The 21,192-nt window shown below is 47.9% G+C and overlaps 1 protein-coding gene across 9 annotated transcripts in view; it reads left to right on the top strand.

Moving 5' to 3' along the window:
• The window catches only part of LOC139583304 (microtubule-associated protein 4-like), a 153,603-nt gene that overhangs the window by 51,340 nt on the left and 81,071 nt on the right, over positions 1 to 21,192 (top strand). For 8 of the 9 annotated variants that reach the window (XM_071414219.1, XM_071414223.1, XM_071414221.1 and 5 more), the window contains exons 3-5: positions 13,151 to 13,264; positions 13,939 to 14,028; positions 16,119 to 16,229. In XM_071414219.1, the coding sequence (XP_071270320.1) occupies positions 13,151 to 13,264; positions 13,939 to 14,028; positions 16,119 to 16,229 (315 nt within the window). Of the gene's footprint in view, positions 1 to 12,851; positions 13,030 to 13,150; positions 13,265 to 13,938; positions 14,029 to 16,118; positions 16,230 to 21,192 lie in introns of those variants that run through there. The other variant, XM_071414228.1, reaches the window with a different exon arrangement.

The raw sequence follows: 21,192 nt of genomic DNA on the forward strand, positions 1-21,192 counted from the left end.
GGCTTCTCTCTGTCTCCACTCCGGGGCGAGATCTCTAGTTCCAGCTATATGGGACAGGCTGCCCTACTTACAGCTGGGGGCTGCAGCAGCGGCTGGATGGCCTCACAGCAGATGTGCTTAATGAGGAGGGACGGTCCTCCTCTACCTCCCTGCTCCACTATCCTCTGCACTGCCTGCTGTACCTCCCTGCTCCACTATCCTCTGCACTGCCTGCTGTACCTCCCTGCTCCACTATCCTCTCCACTGTCTGCTGTACCTCCCTGCTCCACTATCCTCTCCACTGCCTGCTGTACCTCCCTGCTCCGCTATCCTCTCCGCTGCCTGCTGTACCTCCCTGCTCCGCTATCCTCTCCGCTGCCTGCTGTACGTCCCTGCTCCACTAACCTCTCCACTGCCTGCTGTACCTCCCTGCTCCACTATCCTCTCCACTGCCTGCTGTACCTCCCTGCTCCACTATCCTCTCTGCTGCCTGCTGTACCTCCCTGCTCCGCTATCCTCTCTGCTGCCTGCTGTACCTCCCTGCTCCGCTATCCTCTCTGCTGCCTGCTGTACCTCCCTGCTCCGCTATCCTCTCTGCTGCCTGCTGTACGTCCCTGCTCCACTATCCTCTCCACTGCCTGCTCCACTATCCTCTCCACTGCCTGCTGTACCTCCCTGCTCCACTATCCTCTCCACTGCCTGCTCAGCCTCCCTGCTCCACTATCCTCTTCACTGCCTGCTGTACCTCCCTGCTCCACTATCCTCTCCACTGCCTGCTGTACCTCCCTGCTCCACTATCCTCTCCACTGCCTGCTCAGCCTCCCTGCTCCACTATCCTCTTCACTGCCTGCTGTACCTCCCTGCTCCACTATCCTCTCCACTGCCTGCTCAGCCTCCCTGCTCCACTATCCTCTTCACTGCCTGCTGTACCTCCCTGCTCCACTATCCTCTGCACTGCCTGCTGTACCTCCCTGCTCCACTATCCTCTCCACTGTCTGCTGTACCTCCCTGCTCCACTATCCTCTCCACTGCCTGCTGTACCTCCCTGCTCCGCTATCCTCTCTGCTGCCTGCTGTACCTCCCTGCTCCGCTATCCTCTCTGCTGCCTGCTGTACCTCCCTGCTCCGCTATCCTCTGCTGCCTGCTGTACGTCCCTGCTCCACTATCCTCTCCACTGCCTGCTCAGCCTCCCTGCTCCACTATCCTCTCCACTGCCTGCTGTACCTCCCTGCTCCACTATCCTCTCCACTGCCTGCTCAGCCTCCCTGCTCCACTATCCTCTTCACTGCCTGCTCAGCCTCCCTGCTCCACTATCCTCTTCACTGCCTGCTCAGCCTCCCTGCTCCACTATCCTCTCCACTGCCTGCTGTACCTCCCTGCTCCACTATCCTCTCCACTGTCTGCTGTACCTCCCTGCTCCACTATCCTCTCCACTGCCTGCTGTACCTCCCTGCTCCACTATCCTCTCCACTGCCTGCTGTACCTCCCTGCTCCACTATCCTCTCCACTGCCTGCTGTACCTCCCTGCTCCGCTATCCTCTCCACTGCCTGCTGTACCTCCCTGCTCCACTATCCTCTCCACTGCCTGCTGTACCTCCCTGCTCCGCTATCCTCTCCACTGCCTGCTGTACCTCCCTGCTCCACTATCCTCTCCACTGCCTGCTGTACCTCCCTGCTCCGCTATCCTCTCTGCTGCCTGCTCTGCCTCCCCACTGTAAAACTTGTGAACACACACCAAAGCCTGAAGCTCTTTTCATCCTAATAACGTACAAACAAGAAATGTGAAGAAATGTGGCTAAAGCCTCTACATATTCATGATCTGCATTTAATCCCGTAGGTTGGGAAAGCACACCAGTGTATCCTCATTCCTCATTGATGTCCTCTGTAGTGGAAGCCAGCTCTTTCATCTTCTGCCATTTCCACATGTAAAGTTCTGATCCCTCATCTCAATGACATTAAATCCACATTTAGAGCTTCTCAAAATGGTTGGTGGTGTACTATACTGTGGGACAGGGGGATGTAACGTGTTGTCTTACTGTGGGACAGGGGGATGTAATGTGTTGTCTTACTGTGGGACAGGGGGATGTAATGTGTTGTCTTACTGTGGGACAGGGAGATGGAACGTGTTGTCTTACTGTGGGACAGGGAGATGGAACGTGTTGTCTTCCTGTGGGACAGGGAGATGTAACAGAGATGAGATGGGGAAGGGGACACTATCGTTTCCAAACAGGCCCTCAGTGACTCAGTGACTGTTCCGTGTTTAATGCTATGAAAAGGAGGTGTGACAGAATGGCATGAAATAATGGCATGAAATCTCCATCCATGGCTAATTTAGGAAAGGGACCATTTTAGCTAGCTAGCCACCGGAGAACAACGACACAACGAGATGCAACAATTCTGTCAATTACGTTTTGCTTTTGATGTGATGTGATTAGTGTGAAGCCAGATTCAAACTGGCTTCCCTTGACACTTTTTTTTGGTGCACCAGGACCATTCACAGCTGAGCTTGCTCAGTTTAGCTGACCACTGATTGGCTATTCATTTTATAATTTTTTTAATCAAGAGAGGTCAAATGCTGGCTGGCTTCCTTTGCATTCAATTCTAGGGATGGCAACAATGTCACATACACACAGACACGCACACACACAGACACGCACACACACAGACACGCACACACACAGACACGCGCACACACAGACACGCACACACAGACACGCACACACACACTCAGACACGCACACACACACATATGGCACAGCATTCAGCTTAGTTCTGACTGTGTGTGTGTGTGTGCGTGTCTGTGTGCATGTGTCTGTGTGTCTGTGTATGTCTGTGTGTGTGCGTGTCTGTCTGTCTGGGGGGATATTCCAGAGGGATTGACCTGAAAAGCTGCAGGGCGACAGACTGTAGCAATTAAAAAACCCAGAGCTGTGATCTAACGACTGGTCAAGACCCTGCAGCTGTGGACCGGATGTGTCATCCTGTCTGACCACAAAATACAACTCTTCTATGTTCATCAATTTATGTGGTTTAAGCTCTTTTTGTTAATTTTTTGGGGGGTTTGATATTATAATTTACTATGTTGTAGTTCTATTTTATATTTTGCGTTGTTAAAAGGACAAAATGTCAAAGTTTATCAGATGTTTCAGTCGTTTCAGACGTCTGCACCACGTCAAGTTAAATCCATGTTCCGTACCATCTGTTGGCCGTAGATATATCCCCCGAATCAATCTTTTTTGGAGGTTCCCCCTGTGGTGCTGCCCTTGTCCCTCGCCCTGTCTTGGTAGCGTGTGTACCCAGCATGCTGAGCTCCGATTGGGAATAATGAGCGGGGAAAACCTGGGGTCAGCTGGAGGACAACACTGTGGAGCTAGCTGAGGCTAAACCTGACATTTCCACTGCTCTGTCATTTTGTTTTGCTCTGCCTTCCCTACCACCCAGTCTCATTTAAAATATTCTGTCCCCAAACTAAGTCGGGCTAAAAATATTGGGCTGAATAATGAATATTTCTACATGGATTATGTGTCGTGTGGAAGATAGTGCTTAGCACCCACTTTTCTCATTTTCATTTGAGTCCTATTGAGGTGCATTTAACTTGTCCAGGTGTCTAATTGTCATAAGTGACATGTACAGGGACATGGACAGGGACATGTACAGAGACAGGGACATGGACAGGGACATGTACAGAGACAGGGACATGGACAGAGAAAGGGACAGAGACAGGGACATGGACAGGGACATGGACAGAGACAGGGACATGGACAGGGACATGGACAGAGACAGGGACATGGACAGGGACATGGACAGAGACAGGGACATGGACAGAGAAAGGGACAGAGACAGGGACAGGGACATGGACAGAGACAGGGACAGCAGTCAGCCAAGTCCTTTATAGCTGCAGCTTAGTCTAACACTATTCAGATGTCACAGAACATCCATTTGAAATGGAACACATTGAAAGGATCTCTAATGTACTGTTTTACTTCCAGTGTCTACTGCACATTAATGTTACTGGGTCGTGTTAGAGACTGAGATGGACAGAACAGAATGTTACTGGGTCGTGTTAGAGACTGAGATGGACAGAACAGAATGTTACTGGGTCGTGTTAGAGACTGAGATGGACAGAACAGAATGTTACTGGGTCGTGTTAGAGACTGAGATGGACAGAACAGAATGTTACTGGGTCGTGTTAGAGACTGAGATGGACAGAACAGAATGTTACTGGGTCGTGTTAGAGACTGAGATGGACAGAACAGAATGTTACTGGGTCGTGTTAGAGACTGAGATGGACAGAACACAATGTTACTGGGTCGTGTTAGAGACTGAGATGGGCAGAACAGAATGTTACTGGGTCGTGTTAGAGACTGAGATGGGCAGAACAGAATGTTACTGGGTCGTGTTAGAGACTGAGGAGGGCAGAACAGAATGTTACTGGGTCGTGTTAGAGACTGAGATGGACAGAACAGATTGTTACTGGGTCGTGTTAGAGACTGAGATGGACAGAACACAATGTTACTGGGTCGTGTTAGAGACTGAGGAGGGCAGAACAGAATGTTACTGGGTCAAGTTAGAGACTGAGATGGGCAGAACAGATTGTTACTGGGTCGTGTTAGAGACTGAGATGGACAGAACACAATGTTACTGGGTCGTGTTAGAGACTGAGATGGGCAGAACAGAATGTTACTGGGTCGTGTTAGAGACTGAGATGGGCAGAACAGAATGTCACTGGGTCGTGTTAGAGACTGAGATGGGCAGAACAGAATGTTACTGGGTCGTGTTAGAGACTGAGATGGGCAGAACAGAATGTCACTGGGTCGTGTTAGAGACTGAGATGGGCAGAACAGAATGTTACTGGGTCGTGTTAGAGACTGAGATGGACAGAACAGTCACTGGGTCGTGTTAGAGACTGAGATGGGCAGAACAGAATGTCACTGGGTCGTGTTAGAGACTGAGATGGGCAGAACAGATTGTTACTGGGTCGTGTTAGAGACTGAGATGGACAGAACACAATGTTACTGGGTCGTGTTAGAGACTGAGATGGACAGAACACAATGTTACTGGGTCGTGTTAGAGACTGAGATGGGCAGAACAGAATGTTACTGGGTCGTGTTAGAGACTGAGATGGGCAGAACAGAATGTTACTGGGTCGTGTTAGAGACTGAGATGGGCAGAACAGAATGTTACTGGGTCGTGTTAGAGACTGAGATGGGCAGAACAGAATGTTACTGGGTCGTGTTAGAGACTGAGATGGGCAGAACAGAATGTTACTGGGTCGTGTTAGAGACTGAGATGGGCAGAACAGAATGTTACTGGGTCGTGTTAGAGACTGAGATGGACAGAACAGAATGTTACTGGGTCGTGTTAGAGACTGAGATGGATGTGGTGATTGTGTCACCACCGTCCGTACACATTCAGAAGGACTTTATCTCTCTCCGACTCGGACAGCCAGCCTCACTGACCCTGTAGGATGCTGCCTGTTCAGCTGAACCATGACAGGGATATATATATAGATGGCATGGTACATACACACACACTGAGAACCTCTGCCCACAGAAACAGCAGCAGCAGTAGTAATCTGGGTCAGACAGAGCCATAGAGTACGCTAGGAGCCAGAGAAAGAGAGAGAGACAGAGAGAGAGGGATGGATGGATGGAAAGAGGGCCACAATTATAAAACTTCAGGCAAAGTCATCTAAAAGTTCACTGCTCTTCTTGTTGCTGGCCTAGAAAGCCCTAACTTATGGTTTACCAATATCTCCCCTCTACTCCACCACCCTCCCCCCCCTTCTCTCTCTCTTTCTGTCTGGGCCCCCTTCATTTTTGCCTTGTTTTGTTTTCCCCAATGCCCTCAAACAAACCCATTGTGTTCAGTTGGGCTGGCGTATTTCAATAGCTCACAGCTTGTTGACTGAACAATGGGAGGTCATGCCGCTTCGCTCTCCACGCTGGGTTCCAGGGGCAGGCTGCTACGAGTGCTACATGACTTGGCATGTTTGGGCACAGACGCCCGCCCACGCACCCCCAGTCTGAAGTTGATTTATTTAGTAATGTGTGTGGGTTCTGGAGAGTTGGGCCGCCGGGAGCTGTCAGTGTCCCGCTGTTTTCGGATGCTTTCGTGACCCTTGGTAAACCCACCCAGGCCTTTCTCTCATCTGGGTTGTCCTCAATGCTCCCTCGCCTCCCATCTTCGTAAAGATCCAAGCACTGTCCTCTCACAGCATAAAACCTCTCGATCTGTCACCATTTTTCTTACCATTGATTTATTAGTTCTGCCGACCTTTCTAGAGCTCCAAGCCCCCTGAGTGCTCTGTCCCAGTTTCCTGGAGAGAGGCTCACAAAACATGCCTTATCATGGACTGTACTGGAGGCATTTAGACACTGTTTGGTCCGGTTCATCTCATCTCAGTTGCTCATTGCTTTGCTAAGCTATCTTGACTATACATTGTGAAAAGTGAAAGCTATTGATTGATTGATGGCTATGACTTCTGTGTTGTTGTTTTTTTTCAGACATATTCACTTTTTCTTGCCAGGAGCCAGTAATTCCCTTTCAAAACTGCTCTGCCAGATGTCAGCCCCTTGGACAGTAATACAGCACAATAAGGAAATATTCTTCCCTCTAAACAAGTTATTTTTCCTCTATCCCTTTGGCACAAAGTCATTGAGGCTGCATTGAGACGGTGACTTATCGGTGAACCAAGCTCTGCTCAGATAATCCCTACTATTGTGTCGCTGAGTTGTCGTAATGCTGTGTCAAATGTACATTGTCCTTGGGGCGTTGGCAGTCATAATGTAAGTAACCTAATTTATGTCCCTCTATCTCCCCTGAATGCCTCTGTGTCACGCCCTGAGCATAGAGAGCTTTTTATTCTCTATGTTGGTTAGGTCGGGGTGTGACTAGGGTGGGTCATCTAGGTAATTATATGTCTATGTTGGCCTGATATGGTTCCCAATCAGAGGCAGCAGTTTATCGTTGTCTCTGATTGGGGATCATATTTAGGCAGCCATTTCCCCTTTGTGCTTTGTGGGATCTTGACTATGGATAGTTGCCTGTTAGCACTATTATTAGCTTCACGCTTCGTTTGAGATTTATTGTTTTGTTTTGCTGTGAGTTTCACTTAGAAATAAAAAGATGTGGAACCCTGCTCCTCGCACTCTCCCTCAAGTGTGCCTTCCCAGTCAGGTACGTCCTGTACCTGCTTCTCGCACTCTCCTTGGAGTGCGTGTCCCCAGTCCGTCCTGTACCTGCTCCTTGCACTCTCCTTGGAGTGTGTGGCCCCAGTCCAGTATGTCCTGTACCTGCTCCCCGCACTCTCCCTGAGGTGCGTGTCATCAGCCCGGTGCCACCTGTACCAGGCCCCACGTATCAAGCCTCCAGTGCGCCTCCTCAGTCCAGTACGTCCTGTGCCTGCTCCTCGCGCTCGTCCTGAGGTGCGTGTCACCAGCCCGGTACCACCTGTACCGGTCCCACGCATCAGGCCTCCAGTGACAGTTCCCAGTCCAGAGCTTCCGGCGACAGTTCCCAGTCCAGAGCTTCCGGCGACAGTTCCCAGTCCAGAGCTTCCGGCGACAGTTCCCAGTCCAGAACTTCCGGCGACAGTTCCCAGTCCAGAGCTTCCGGCGACAGTTCCCAGTCCAGAGCTTCCGGCGACAGTTCCCAGTCCAGAGCTTCCGGCAACAGTTCCCAGTCCAGAGCTTCCGGCGACAGTTCCAAGTCCAGAGCTTCCGGCGACGTTTCACAGTCCGGAACCTACAACGACGGTCCACAGTCCGGAACCTCCTGAGACGGTCCACAGTCCGGAACCTCCTGAGACGGTCCCCGCACCAGGGCCGCCATTGAAGATGAGGTATCCGCGAGCGGAGTGGGTACTTCGCCCCGCACCGGAGCTGCCACCGACGGTAGATGCCCACCCGGACCCTACCCTATTGAGTCAGGTTTTGCGGTCGGAGTCCGCACCTTTGGGGGGGGGGGGGGTACTGTCACGCCCTGACCATAGAGAGCTTTTTATTCTCTATGTTGGTTAGGTCGGGGTGTGACTAGGTTGGGTCATCTAGGTAATTATATGTATATGTTGGCCTGGTATGCTTCCCAATCAGAGGCAGCAGTTTATCGTTGTCTCTGATTGGGGATCATATTTAGGCAGCCATTTCCCCTTTGTGCTTTGTGGGATCTTGACTATGGATGGTTGCCTGTAAGCACTATTATTAGCTTCATGGTTAGTTTGAGATTTATTGTTTTGTTTTGCTGTGAGTTTCACTTAGAAATAAAAAGATGTGGAACCCAGATCACGCTGCGCTTTGGTCCACTTATTATAACGAACGTGACACTCTGTCAATATATCTTCACTCAATGTAGAGGAGAGATTGACTTTATCAAATCAAATCAAATACAACTGGTGACTACAAGTGTAGACCTTACCGTGAAATGCTTACTTACAAGCCCTTAACAATACAGTTCAAGAAATAGAGTTAAGAAAATATTTACTAAATAAACTCAAGTAAACAAAAATAATAAAATAAAAAAGTAACACAAGAAAATTACATAATAATAACGGCTATATACTGGGGGTACCGGTACTGAGTCAATGTGCGGAGGTAGAGGTTAGTTGTTCTCAACTGGCCTACCTGGTTAAATAAAGGTGAAATAAAATAAAATAAATAAATAGTCGAGGTAATTTGTAAAGTGACTATGCATAGATAATTAACAGTCTCCTGAGGGAGAAAAGGTGTTGTCGTGACCTCTTCACAACTGTCTTGGTGTGTTTGGACCATGATAGTTTGTTGGTGATGTGGATACCAAGGAACTTGAAGCTCTAGACCCGCTCCACTTCAGCCCCGTCGATGTTAATGAAGGCCTGTTCAGCCCGCCTTTTCCTGTAGTCCAAGATCAGCTCCTTTGTCTTGCTCACATTGAGGGAGAGGTTGTTGTCCTGGGACCTCACTGCCAGGTCTCTGACCTCCTCCCTATAGGCTGTCATCAGCAAACTTAATGATGGTGTTGGAGTCGTGCTTGGCCACGCAGTCGTGGGTGAACAGGGAGTACAGGATGGGACTAAGCACGCACCCATGAGGGACCCCAGTGTTGAGGATCAGCGTGGCAGATGTGTTGTTGCATACCCTTACCACTGGGGACAGCCTGTTACTAAGTCCAGGATCCAGTTGCAGAGGGAGTTGTTTAGTCCCAGGGTCCTTAGCTTAGTGATGAGCTTTGTGTGTACTATGGTATTGAACACTGAACAGCATTCTCACATAGGTGTTCCTTTTGTACAGGTGGGAAAGGGCAGTGTGGAGTGCGATTGAGATTGCGTCATCCGTGGATCTGTTGGGGCGGTGAAAAATGGAGTGGGTCTAGGGTTTCCGGCATGAGGGTGTTAATGTGAGCCATGACCAGCCTTTCAAAGCACTACATGGCTATCGACGTGAGTGCTATGGGGCGGTAATCATTTAGGCAGGTTACCTTTGCTTTCTTGGGCACAGGGACTATGGTGGTCTGTTTGAAACATGTAGGTATTACAGACTCAGTCAGGGAGAGGTTGAAAATGTCAGTGAATACACTTCCCTGTTGGTCCGCGCATGCTTTGACTACACGTTCTGGTAATCTGTCTGGCCCAGCGGCCTTGTGAATGTTAACCTGTTTATAGGTCTTGCTCACATCGGCTGTGGAGAGCGTCATCACACAGTCGTCCAGAACAGCTGGTGCTCTCATACATGCTTCAGTGTTGCTTGCCTCGAAGCGAGCATAAAAGGCATTTAGCTCGTCTGGTACGCTCGTGTCACTGGGCAGCTTATGGCTGGGTTTCCCTTTGTAGTCCGTAATAGTTTTCAAGCCCAGCCACATCCGACAAGCGTCAGAGCCGGTGTAGTAGGATTCAATCTTAATCCTGTATTGATGCTTTGCTTGTTTGATAGTTCATCTGAAGGCATAGTGGGATTTCTTATAAGTGTTTCTTATTAGTGTTCCGTTCCTTGAAAGCGGCAGCTCGGAGGTGGTATACCCCTCCGTGCCATTGGATGAATTCCTGAACATATTCCAGTCTGTGCTAGCAAAACAGTCCTGTAGCGTAGCATCCGTGTCATCTGACCACTTCCGTATTGAGTGAGTTACTTGTACTTCCTGCTTTAGTTTTAGCTTGTAAGCAAGAATCAGGAGGATGGAATTATGGTCAGATTTTCCAAATGGAGGGTGAGGGAGAGCTGTGTATGAGTCTCTGTGTGTGGAGTAAAGGTGGTCTAGAGTTTTTTCCCCTCTGGTTGCACATGTGATGTGCTGGTACAAATTTGGTAAAACTGATTTAAGTTTGCCTGCATTAAAGTCCCCAGCCACTAGGAGCGCCGCTTCTGGGTGATCATTTTCTTCTTTGCTTATGGCCTTATAGAGTTGGTTGAGAGTGGTCTTAGTGCCAGCTTCGTTTTGTGGTGGTAAATAGACGGCTACGAATAATACAGATGAGAACTGTCTTGGTAGATAGTGCAGTCTACATCTTATCATAAGGTACTCTACCTCAGGCGAGCAATACCTCCAGACTTCTTTAATATTAGATATCGCGCACCTGTTGTTATTGACAAATTGACACACACCCCCGTTCCTTGTCTTACCAGATGTAGCTGCTCTGTACTGTCGATGCACGGAGAAGCCAGCCAGCTCTATATTATCCGTGTCGTCGTTTTGCCACGTCTCGATGAAGCATAAGATATTACCGTTTTTAATGTACCGTTGGTAGGATAGTCTTAATCGTAGATCGCCCAGTTTGTTTTCCAATGATTGCACGTTGGCCAATAATACGGAGGGTAGTGGTGGTTTACGTACTCATCTGCAAATTCTTACAAGGCACCCTGCGCTCCTCACCCTTTTTCTCTGTCTTTTCTTTAAGCGAATGACAGGGATTTGGGCCTGGTCTGGAAAAATATTTGTCCAGTTCAAAGTGAGTAATCGCTGTTCTGATAACCAGAAGCTCTTTTCGGTCATAAGAGACGGTAGTAGCAGCATTATGTACAAAATAATTTACAAACTATGCGAAAAAAATACACAAAATAGCACAGTTGGTTAGGAGCCTGTAAAACGGCGGCCATCCCCTCCGGCGCCATCACATCACTACTTGTATTTGTGAGAAGTATTGACATGTTGAATGCACCAAGCTGTCTGTTTAAACTACTAGCACACAGCTCAGACACCCATTCATACCCCACAAGACATGCCACCAGAGGTCTCTTCACAGTCCCCAAGTCCAGAACAGAGTATGGGAGGTACACAGTACTATATAGAGCCATGACTACATGGAACTCTATTCCACATCAAGTAACTGATGCAAGCAGTAGAATCAGATTTTTTTTAAACAGATAAAAATACACCTTATGCAACACCGGGGACTGTGAAGAGACACAGACACATGCATACACATACACAATTTCATATGCACTCCACACACACGTATACACAGATTCTGTGTTGTAGATATGTGGTAGGAGAGTTGTGGCCTGAGGGAACACACTTCATGTGTTGTGAAATCTATTGTGAAATGTAATGTTGTTTTAATTGTATATAACTGCCTTAATTTAGCTGGACACCAGGAAGAGTAGCTGCAGCCTTGGCAGGGACTAATGGGGATCCTTAATAAACCCCAGGAAGAGTAGCTGCTGCCTTTGCAGGAACTAATGGGGATCCATGATAAACCCCAGGAAGAGTAGCTGCTGCCTTGACAGGAACTAATGGGGATCCATGATAAACCCCAGGAAGAGTAGCTGCTGTCTGGACAGGAACTAATGGGGATCCATAATAAACCCCAGGAAGAGTAGCTGCTGCCTTGACAGGAACTAATGGGGATCCATGATAAACCCCAGGAAGAGTAGCTGCTGTCTGGACAGGAACTAATGGGGATCCATAATAAACCCCAGGAAGAGTAGCTGCTGCCTTGGCAGGAACTAATGGGGATCCATAATAAACCCCAGGAAGAGTAGCTGCTGCCTTGACAGGAACTAATGGGGATCCATGATAAACCCCAGGAAGAGTAGCTGCTGTCTGGACAGGAACTAATGGGGATCCATAATAAACCCCAGGAAGAGTAGCTGCTGCCTTGACAGGAACTAATGGGGATCCTTAATAATCCCCAGGAAGAGTAGCTGCTGTCTTGACAGAACTAATGAGGATCCATGATAAACCCCTGGAAGAGTAGCTGCTGTCTTGACAGGAACTAATGGGGATCCTTAATAAACCCCAGGAAGAGTAGCTGCTGTCTTGACAGGAACTAATGTGGATCCATAATAAACCCCAGGAAGAGTAGCTGCTGCCTTGACAGGAACTAATGGGAATCCTTAATAAACCCCAGGAAGAGGAGCTGCTGCCTTGACAGGAACTAATGGGGATCCATAATAAATTAACAAATACAAACAGCCTATCTGGTTCGACTCTTTGTGTCTTCTCTTGTCTCTCTGAATAGGTTAATGTATTATCGAACTCTGAGCCACACACACACACACACACACACTCACACACACACACACTCACACCCACACACACAGAAACATGTGAGGACACACCGATGCTTTCGAATTAATCAGTGCCCTCTCTGACCGACGAAAAGTCGCGTGGCCCGTCTGGAAGTCCAAATTCGCCTGCCCCCCTGAGCCCCTGTCTGGCTTATGGATGTGGCGGGGCTGTGTTTATGACTTTGGGTGTCGTCCTGTCTACCCGCTTCACTGTCACCCTCACTGTAACTGCAGGGATACGGGGGAGGGGGGGGGGGGGGTGCTCTCTCTCACAACGGCCAAATAACAGCCACATCGGATCTGGCGATCAGGCGGAGGGCCTAGATAGTGGAGTTAGGATCCAAAGCCCTGGGATGGGGGCGGGAGGGGTGGACAGAACCAGTCACAGACAGGGAGACGTCACCACGGCCCAGGCTACTGCAGCCACTGATCATCACAGAGCTACTGCTTACACAGCGATACAGCTGAGACTGCACTGGAAAGAGAGAGAGGGGCTAGAGAATTACCAATATCAAATGCTGTTTTAGATTTAACAGGCTTGTTATATATTTATGTAGAGTGGAAAATACAGGTGAGTGAGTGAGGTTTTTGCGTTTGTTCTGTACAGTGAGTGGGGGGGGGGGGGGGGGGGTTGCGGTGTGTTGCCAGAGAGTGGAACTAATGTGAGGTGTTCTGTGTTACCGACACTTCAGGTTCTAAAGTGACACCGGGGGGACAGATATCAGCTTCGCGCCCAGAACCACAGGGGGAAGTGCGTCCCAACTCGGCAGAGCACCAGGTCTTTGCAGCAACAGAGTTCCTCTCAGGTAAGACATCTGATACTGCACTATTGTACATTAAATCATGTTTATCCTGAACCATATCTTATATATTGATTTGGGAAGCTAGTTGAGATTTGAACTCAACTCCTACAGGTGTGACTGAAGTGATGTGTTGTTCACCCTTAAAGAGATGTTGTTCACCCTTAAAGAGATGTGTTGTTCACCCTTAAAGAGATGTTGTTCACCCTTAAAGAGATGTGTTGTTCACCCTTAAAGAGATGTTGTTCACCCTTAAAGAGATGTGTTGTTCACCCTTAAAGAGATGTGTTGTTCACCCTTAAAGCGATGTGTTGTTCACCCTTAAAGAGATGTGATGTTCACCCTTAAAGAGATGTTGTTCACCCTTAAAGAGATGTGTTGTTCACCCTTAAAGAGATGTGTCGTTCACCCTTAAAGAGATGTGTTGTTCACCCTTAAAGAGATGTGTCGTTCACCCTTAAAGAGATGTTGTTCACCCTTAAAGAGATGTGTCGTTCACCCTTAAAGAGAGTACTGTACTGTTCAGTTTGGAGTGGAGGGTCTCATGCTTAGTCACACCCAGCTCTCTCTTTCTCTCGCTCCCTCTCTTTCCCCTCTCTGATCCTATGTTATTCATGCCCTTTCCTCTGTCCCCCCTCTTTTGCCCCTCCCTCTATCTCTCTCCATCTCTCTCTGTCCAGGCTCCATGGCGGGCATACCTAATCAGTGGAGCTCCCAGCCCAACAACCCGCCCCAGATGATGGATAGTGGACTGATAGGAGATTCCTCAGGTAGAGTCTTTGATTCAATTGTCAATACTTGAGCTACACACATCCTACATGCTTTTGCCAGAATAATACCATGCCATCCATCAGAAACACTTCACTACGTGATATTATATTAAATGGATGATGTGCTTTTTTTTTGCAAACGTCATAATTGGTTATGCAGATTTTCTTTTTTTTCTTTTTTTCTTTAAATAAAAAATAATAATTTGACCCCCTTTTCTCCCCAATTTTCGTGGTATCCAATCGCTAGTATTACTATTACTTGTCTCATTGCTACAACTCCCGTACGGGCTCAGGAGAGACGAAGGTCGAAAGCCATGCGTCCTCCGAAGCACAACCCAACCAAGCCGCACTGCTTCTTAACACAGCGCGCCTCCAACCCGGAAGCCAGCCGCACCAATGTGTCGGAGGAAACACCGTGCAGCGCGCACTGCGCCTGGCCCGCCACAGGAGTCGCTGGAGCGCGATGAGACAAGGATATCCCTACCGGCCAAACCCTCCCTAACCCGGACGACGCTAGGCCAATTGTGCGTCACCCCACGGACCTCCCGGTCGCGGCCGGCTGCGACAGAGCCTGGGCGCGAACCCAGAGACTCTGGTGGCACAGCTAGCACTGCGATGCAGTGCCCTAGACCACTGCGCCACCCGGGAGGCCCTGGTTATGCAGATTTTCATTACATTTTCACGTCAAATGACGTATACAATCACACAATAAGAATGTGTGCAGCCTAAAACAGATTGTAAACTGAATGTAATACATTACAAAGACTATGCAATGAATGTAAAACATTTATTTATAAACTGGGTGGTTTGAGCCCTGAATGCTGATTGGCTGACAGCCGTGGTATATCAGACCATATACCACGGGAATGACAAAACATGTATTTTTACTGTTCTAATTACGTTGGTAACCAGTTTCTAATAGCAATAAGGCACCTCGGGGGGTTTGTGGTATATGGCCAATATACCACGGCTAAGGGCTGTATCCAGGCACTCCACGTCTTGTCGTGCTTTAGAACAGCCCTTAGCCGTGGTATATTGGCCATATACCACATCCCCTCGGGCCTTATTGCTCTTATAAACTGGTTGCCATACTACAGATTATTTACTCAGTGCCCCTTGAGCTGAGCATGCTCTGTTTTTCCACATTGGTGGCTTAGGAGTTGTGACTGGCCTAATTTGTGCTGGTCTGAGAGTTATGGGCTGAGTTGAGTTGTGCGTCTACGATACCAGCTGCGGCAGATACAACACCACCACAACCTAATGGCATGTGTCATCTCGGTGCGACTGAGTCACTGCTGTAGGGCTAGTCACTCAAAGACACACACAGACACATACACACACGTAAGGGAACACACACACGGAATTCTCATTACTGCAGCGTTTCCCAAACTCGGACCTGGGGACTCCAAGGGGGTGCACGTTTTTGTTTTTTGCCCTAGCACTACACAGCTGATTCAAATAACCAACTCATCATCAAACGTTGATTATTTGAATCCGCTGTGTAGTGTTAAGAGCAACAAGCATAACGTGCCCCCCTTAGGGACCCCAGGACAGAGTTTGGGAAACGCTGCATTACTGTGTCACTTTCTCGCTGTCTGTGACATTTCGGACTGCACTCGCCTCAGAAAGTGTTGCTAGGCCGTCCTGACTCAGGGGCCCTTATTGATGAATAGAACTCAGTTTAGGGGGGCTCATTTTCACGTCTCCGTCCCTCGTTTCTGCATCTGTAAGGCCTCGTCTTACATTAATCATCTTTTGAACTTTCCTCAATGAGCGCTTCAGATTGTTAATGTCTCGTTCTGTCTGCCTGTGCGAGGACTAATCCTATTCATTGGTCTCTCAGAGGTTGATCTAAGCTCTGATTGGTCCTGGTCTGTGTGACAGTTGTCTGACTCTGTATCGGGATCAGTTCAAAGAGGCTTTGGGCCTATTCACAAAGCGTCTCAGACTAGAAGTGCTGATCTAGAATCAGTTTTGTCTTTTAGATCACAATGAATAGGATTACATGGACAGAGGTGGGGCTGATCCTAGATCATACTACTCTGAGACCCTTGGCGAGTACGGATGCTGATTGCATCTCTGTGTGGCAGGTTTCTCCCAGCCTGCCATGGGGGTGAATATGGACATGGGGATGGCTCTACTATCGGCAGAGAGGCCTCCCAGCATCGCTGAGCACCAGAAGCCCAAGGACATGTCTGCAGGTAGAGGGAAACACACACACATATCAATAACAGTACCTACCTCAGTGCCAAGTTACATACCTCTCAGTACCGACCAACATCTTCAGCCAGCTCTTAGGGCCTATGTGTATGTCTTTCAGTATGTCTGCCTCTGTCTGTCTCTCTCTCTCTCTCTCTCTGTCTGTCTGTTTCCTATTGGGCATGCATGTATGGCATTTGTAAAAGTCAATATGCAAACTAGAGGGTGTGCCACAAATCCTGAATAGCTGTTGCCATCTGTCAGCCCGGCCCATCCCCTCACGCCACTTATCTGAATGTCTCATCATACCGGTGCCGGTATACCCAGCGGCAGCCAGCCCCTACCCCTCCTCCATACCTCATGCCCAGTTCAGTTGATGAGGTCTGGGTTTTGGCTGAGGGCTTTATGGGCTTAGAGCATCAGGAATCCCCCCCCCCCCCCTCATCTCCCAGTCCAACCCCAACTCCACTCCTGTGTAGACTAGACTAGAGCATTCTCACACGGGGCACCAATGGAACTTCTTTGCTAATACCCTCTCTTGTCCACTGAGGGGCGCTATAGCTAGAGCTGTGGTTATCTCACGCCACTCACCGGGGGAAACCCCTGCTGGGAATACGTTACACCGTAGACCTTCCGATGGTATAGAATACTGTATGTCATAATGTTGTGGCTATTGTCACTCAGCATTCTCCTAATACCCCAGGGTTCACATGGCTATAGCACAACTGAGACCCCGTGTTAGGTTACTACACAGGAAGTGGTCTGTACCGTGTCACAGTGTTAGGTTACTACACAGGAAGTGGTCTGTACCGTGTCACAGTGTTAGGTTACTACACAGTAAGTGGTCTGTACCGTGTCACAGTGTTAGGTTACTACACAGTAAGTGGTCTGTACCGTGTCACAGTGTTAGGTTACTACACAGTAAGTGGTCTGTACCGTGTCACAGTGTTAGGTTACTACACAGTAAGTGGTCTGTACCATGTCCCACTAGCCTGTTTGTGTGAAAGAGTTGTAGGATGCAAACAGATTGAAAGCCTGTGTAACGTTCGTCGTTGGGAGAAAGAGAGGAGGACCAAGGTGCAGCGTGGTAAGTATTCATTATCTCAGAGACAACTAACGACACCTGCCTCTGATTGAGAACCATACCAGGCCAAACGCAAAACACAACATAGAAAAACGAACATAGACAACCCACCCAACTCACGCCCTGACCATACTAAAACAAAGACATAACAAAAGAACTAAGGTCAGAACGTGACAGCCTGAGGGTGAAAGATCAACTTTGCAGGCATCCTGCCTCTGGAATGATTCCAGACTCCTGAGCTTGCCTGTGTCGTAGAGAATAATTCATTCGGAACTCGATATGGCAAAACGAATTTGATCAGTACAATATCTGAATGCATATTGTGTTCATGTTTATCCCTGAAAGACCCTCTTGCTAGTGAGGGGGGGGGGGGAAGTGTCCTGGCTGTTATGACTCAACAATGCAGCACACCCCTCCCTCGTCAGAGACACTCATGGGAAGCATAACTACCACAACAATTAGCAAACAAAACATCCTCTGCTGCAGAAGTCATTACCGTATTAATGTGTCACGTCTTAGTCATGGTTATGGTGAGGTGCCTTATGTTTCCCCAATGTTACCGTTAGCCTAGCATGGTAGTTAGCTAGCTAAGCGTGTGTGTGCGCTGAGCGAGGTTGCGAGGGGAAGTGCTAGGAACCCAGTGGAACAGAAGTGTTGCAGTGACTCCCAGTACATGCCAAACGACATCCTTCCGCTGCATTAGTCATGGAGCCAGTCGCCCAGCCAGACACCTGCAACCTGTAGGGATGCTGTACCACATCAAACCATGCTTCTGTACATAGAGAGAACCACGACGGCTACCTTCCTGTTGCTGTTCATCAACGTTAACAGCTCTCCAGAGCATCGAGGGAACGGCTCTAAGTGCTGCTTTATTGTCACCCGTCTCTGCTCTTAACATATTACGTCAGTCTTGTCGTGTGTGTGTGTGTGGTTGATTCATGTAAAATACGACTAGAGAGAGATAAACGTTATAGGGCACCACAAAGAGATGTTCCGTTAGAGTTCTACCATTCAGAGAGACAACTGAGGCACATTGAGCCAGCCTTGGGTAATCATTCCTCTAAATCCCATCCCCCTCCATCGCTCCATTCCTCCATCCCTCCATATCTCCTCTCCTCAGAACGAGCACAGCTTTAATGAGCAACTTGGCAGCACGGGGCTCTATAATTTAACTAGCTACCTCATCATTCCAAACAGTCCAGAAAAAAACAAACAAGATATGATTGACCTTATAAACTGGGTGGTTCGGGTCCTGAATGCTGATTGGCTGACAGCCGTGGTATATCAAACCATATACCATGTGTATGACAAAACATGTATTTTTACTGCTCTAATTACGTTGGTAACCAGTTTATAATAGCAATAAGGCCCCTCAGGGGTTTGTGATATATGGTCAATATACCACGGCTAAGGGCTGTATCCAGGCACGCCACGTTGACCGTGGTATATTGACCATATACCACACCTCCTCTGGCCTTATTGCTTCAATAAAACTCTACGTCTGATTTACTGCACTATGTTGTTCTAGAAATGTACAAAGATATTTTGTGTTTCCTGCTTTTCATAGCTGTGTTTATGTTTGTGCATGGTACTGTGTATTGTACTGTGTATTGTACTGTGTATTGTACTGTGTATTGTACTGTGTATTGTACTGTGCATTGTACTGTGTATTGTACTGTGTATTGTACTGTGCATTGTACTGTGTATTGTACTGTGTATTGTACTGTGCATTGTACTGTGTATTGTACTGTGTATTGTACTGTGCATTGTACTATGTATTGTACTGTGCATGTTTCTGTGTGCTTGACCAATACCTTTGTTTATGTTTGTGCATGGTACTGTGTATTGTACTGTGTATTGTACTGTGCATTGTGCTGTGCATTGTACTGTGCATTGTACTGTGTATTGTGCTGTGCCTGTTTCTGTGTGCTTGACCAATACCTGTGTTTACGTTTGTATTTCTTGCATTCAATCACCCACTCACTATGAAGTAAACACATCTTTCTCCTCCTCCTAAAATCCCATTCAGTACTCCAGCATGTCCCTAGGGTAACACTGAGTCACAGTATCACCCTTAAATCCCTCCCTGTGACTATTCATTCACACAGGAGCACAAAGGCAACGGGCCAATTAGAATGCCTGAGTGATTTATACCCATGTTGCATTTTGAGTGTTCAGTGGCAAGTTACAAGTTGCAGCCCCTGTACAGAGCCAGTTCCATTACGTTGAATGGACCTCCAATGAGCGTCCACAGCTGCACACTGTGACTGTTACTACTCTCATGTCTTAGACTGCACTGTTGAATATGGTTTTGAGCCCTTTGAAGTTCACGCTTTTGTCTGGTTGAGAAATGCATTGCGAGAGAGAGTGAAAGAGTGAGTACAGTGCCTTTTGGAAAGTGTTCAGACCCCTTGACTTTTTCCACATTTTGTTATGTTACAGCCTTATTCTAAAATGGATATCAAAAAAAAAATCCTCAGCAATCTACACACAATACCCCATAATGACAAAGCGAAAACAGTTTTTTTATTTTTTATTTATACAAAAATGTAAACAGAAATACCTTATTTACATAAGTATTCAGACCCTTTGCTATGAGACTATAAATTGAGCTCAGGTGCATCCTGTTTCCATTGATCATCCTAGAGATGTTTCTACAACTTGATTGGAGTCCACCTGTGGTAAATTCAATTGATTGGACATGATTTGGAAAGGCACACACCTGTCTATATAAGGTCCCACAATTGATAGTACATGTCAGAGCAAAAACCAAGCCATGAGGTCAAAGGAATTGTCCGTAGAGCTCCGAGACAGGATTGTGTCGAGGCACAGATCTGGGGAAGGGTACCAATTGTCCGTAGAGCTCCGTAGGTCCCCAAGAACACACTGGCCTCCATCATTCTTAAATGGAAGAAGTTTGGAACCACCAAGACTCTTCCTAGAGCTGGCCGCCCGGCCAAACTGAGCAATCGGGGGAGAAGGGCCTTGGTCAGGGAGATGACCAAGAACCTGATGGTCACTCTGACAGAGCTCTAGAGTTCCTCTGTGGAGATGGGAGAATCTTCCAGAAGGACAACCATCTCTGCAGCACTCCACCAATCAGGCCTTTATGGTAGAGTGGCCAGAAGGAAGCCACTCTTCAGTAAAAGGTACATGACATCCTGCTTTGAGTTTGCCTAAAGGCACCTAAAAGACTCTCAGAACATGAGAAACAAGATTCTCTGGTCTGATGAAACCAAGATTGAACTCTTTGGCCTGAATGCCAAGCGTCACGTCTGGAGGAAACCTGGCACCATCCCTACTGTGAAGCATGGTGGTGGCGGCATCAAGCTATCAGGATATTTTTCAGCGGCAGGGACTGGAAGACTAGTCAGGATCGAGGGAAAATGAATTGAGCAAAGTACAGAGAGATCCTTGATGATAACTTGCCCCAGAGTGCTCAGGACCTCAGACTGGGGCGAAGGTTCACCTTCTAACAGGACAACGACCATAAGCACACAGCCAAGATAACGCAGGAGGGTCTTCGGAACAAGTCTCTGAATGTCCTTGAGTGGCCCAGCCAGATCCCTTACTTGAACGCGATCGAACATCTCTAGAGAGACATGAAAATAGCTGTGCAGCAACGCTCCCCATCCAACCTGGCAGAGCTTGAGAAGATCTGCAGAGAAGAATGGGAGAAACTCCCCAAATACAGGTATGTCAAGCTTATAGCGTCATACCCAAGAAGACTCGAGGCTGTAATCGCTGCCAAATGTGCTTCAACAAAGTACTGAGTAAAGGGTCTGAATACTTATGTAAATGTCATATATATATTTCTATTGTTATAAATTTGCAAACATTTCTAAAAACCTGTTTTTGCTTTGTTATTATGGGGTATTGTG

This window comes from Salvelinus alpinus, chromosome 8 (genome assembly GCF_045679555.1).
Source record: "Salvelinus alpinus chromosome 8, SLU_Salpinus.1, whole genome shotgun sequence".
NCBI lineage: Eukaryota > Metazoa > Chordata > Actinopteri > Salmoniformes > Salmonidae > Salvelinus > Salvelinus alpinus.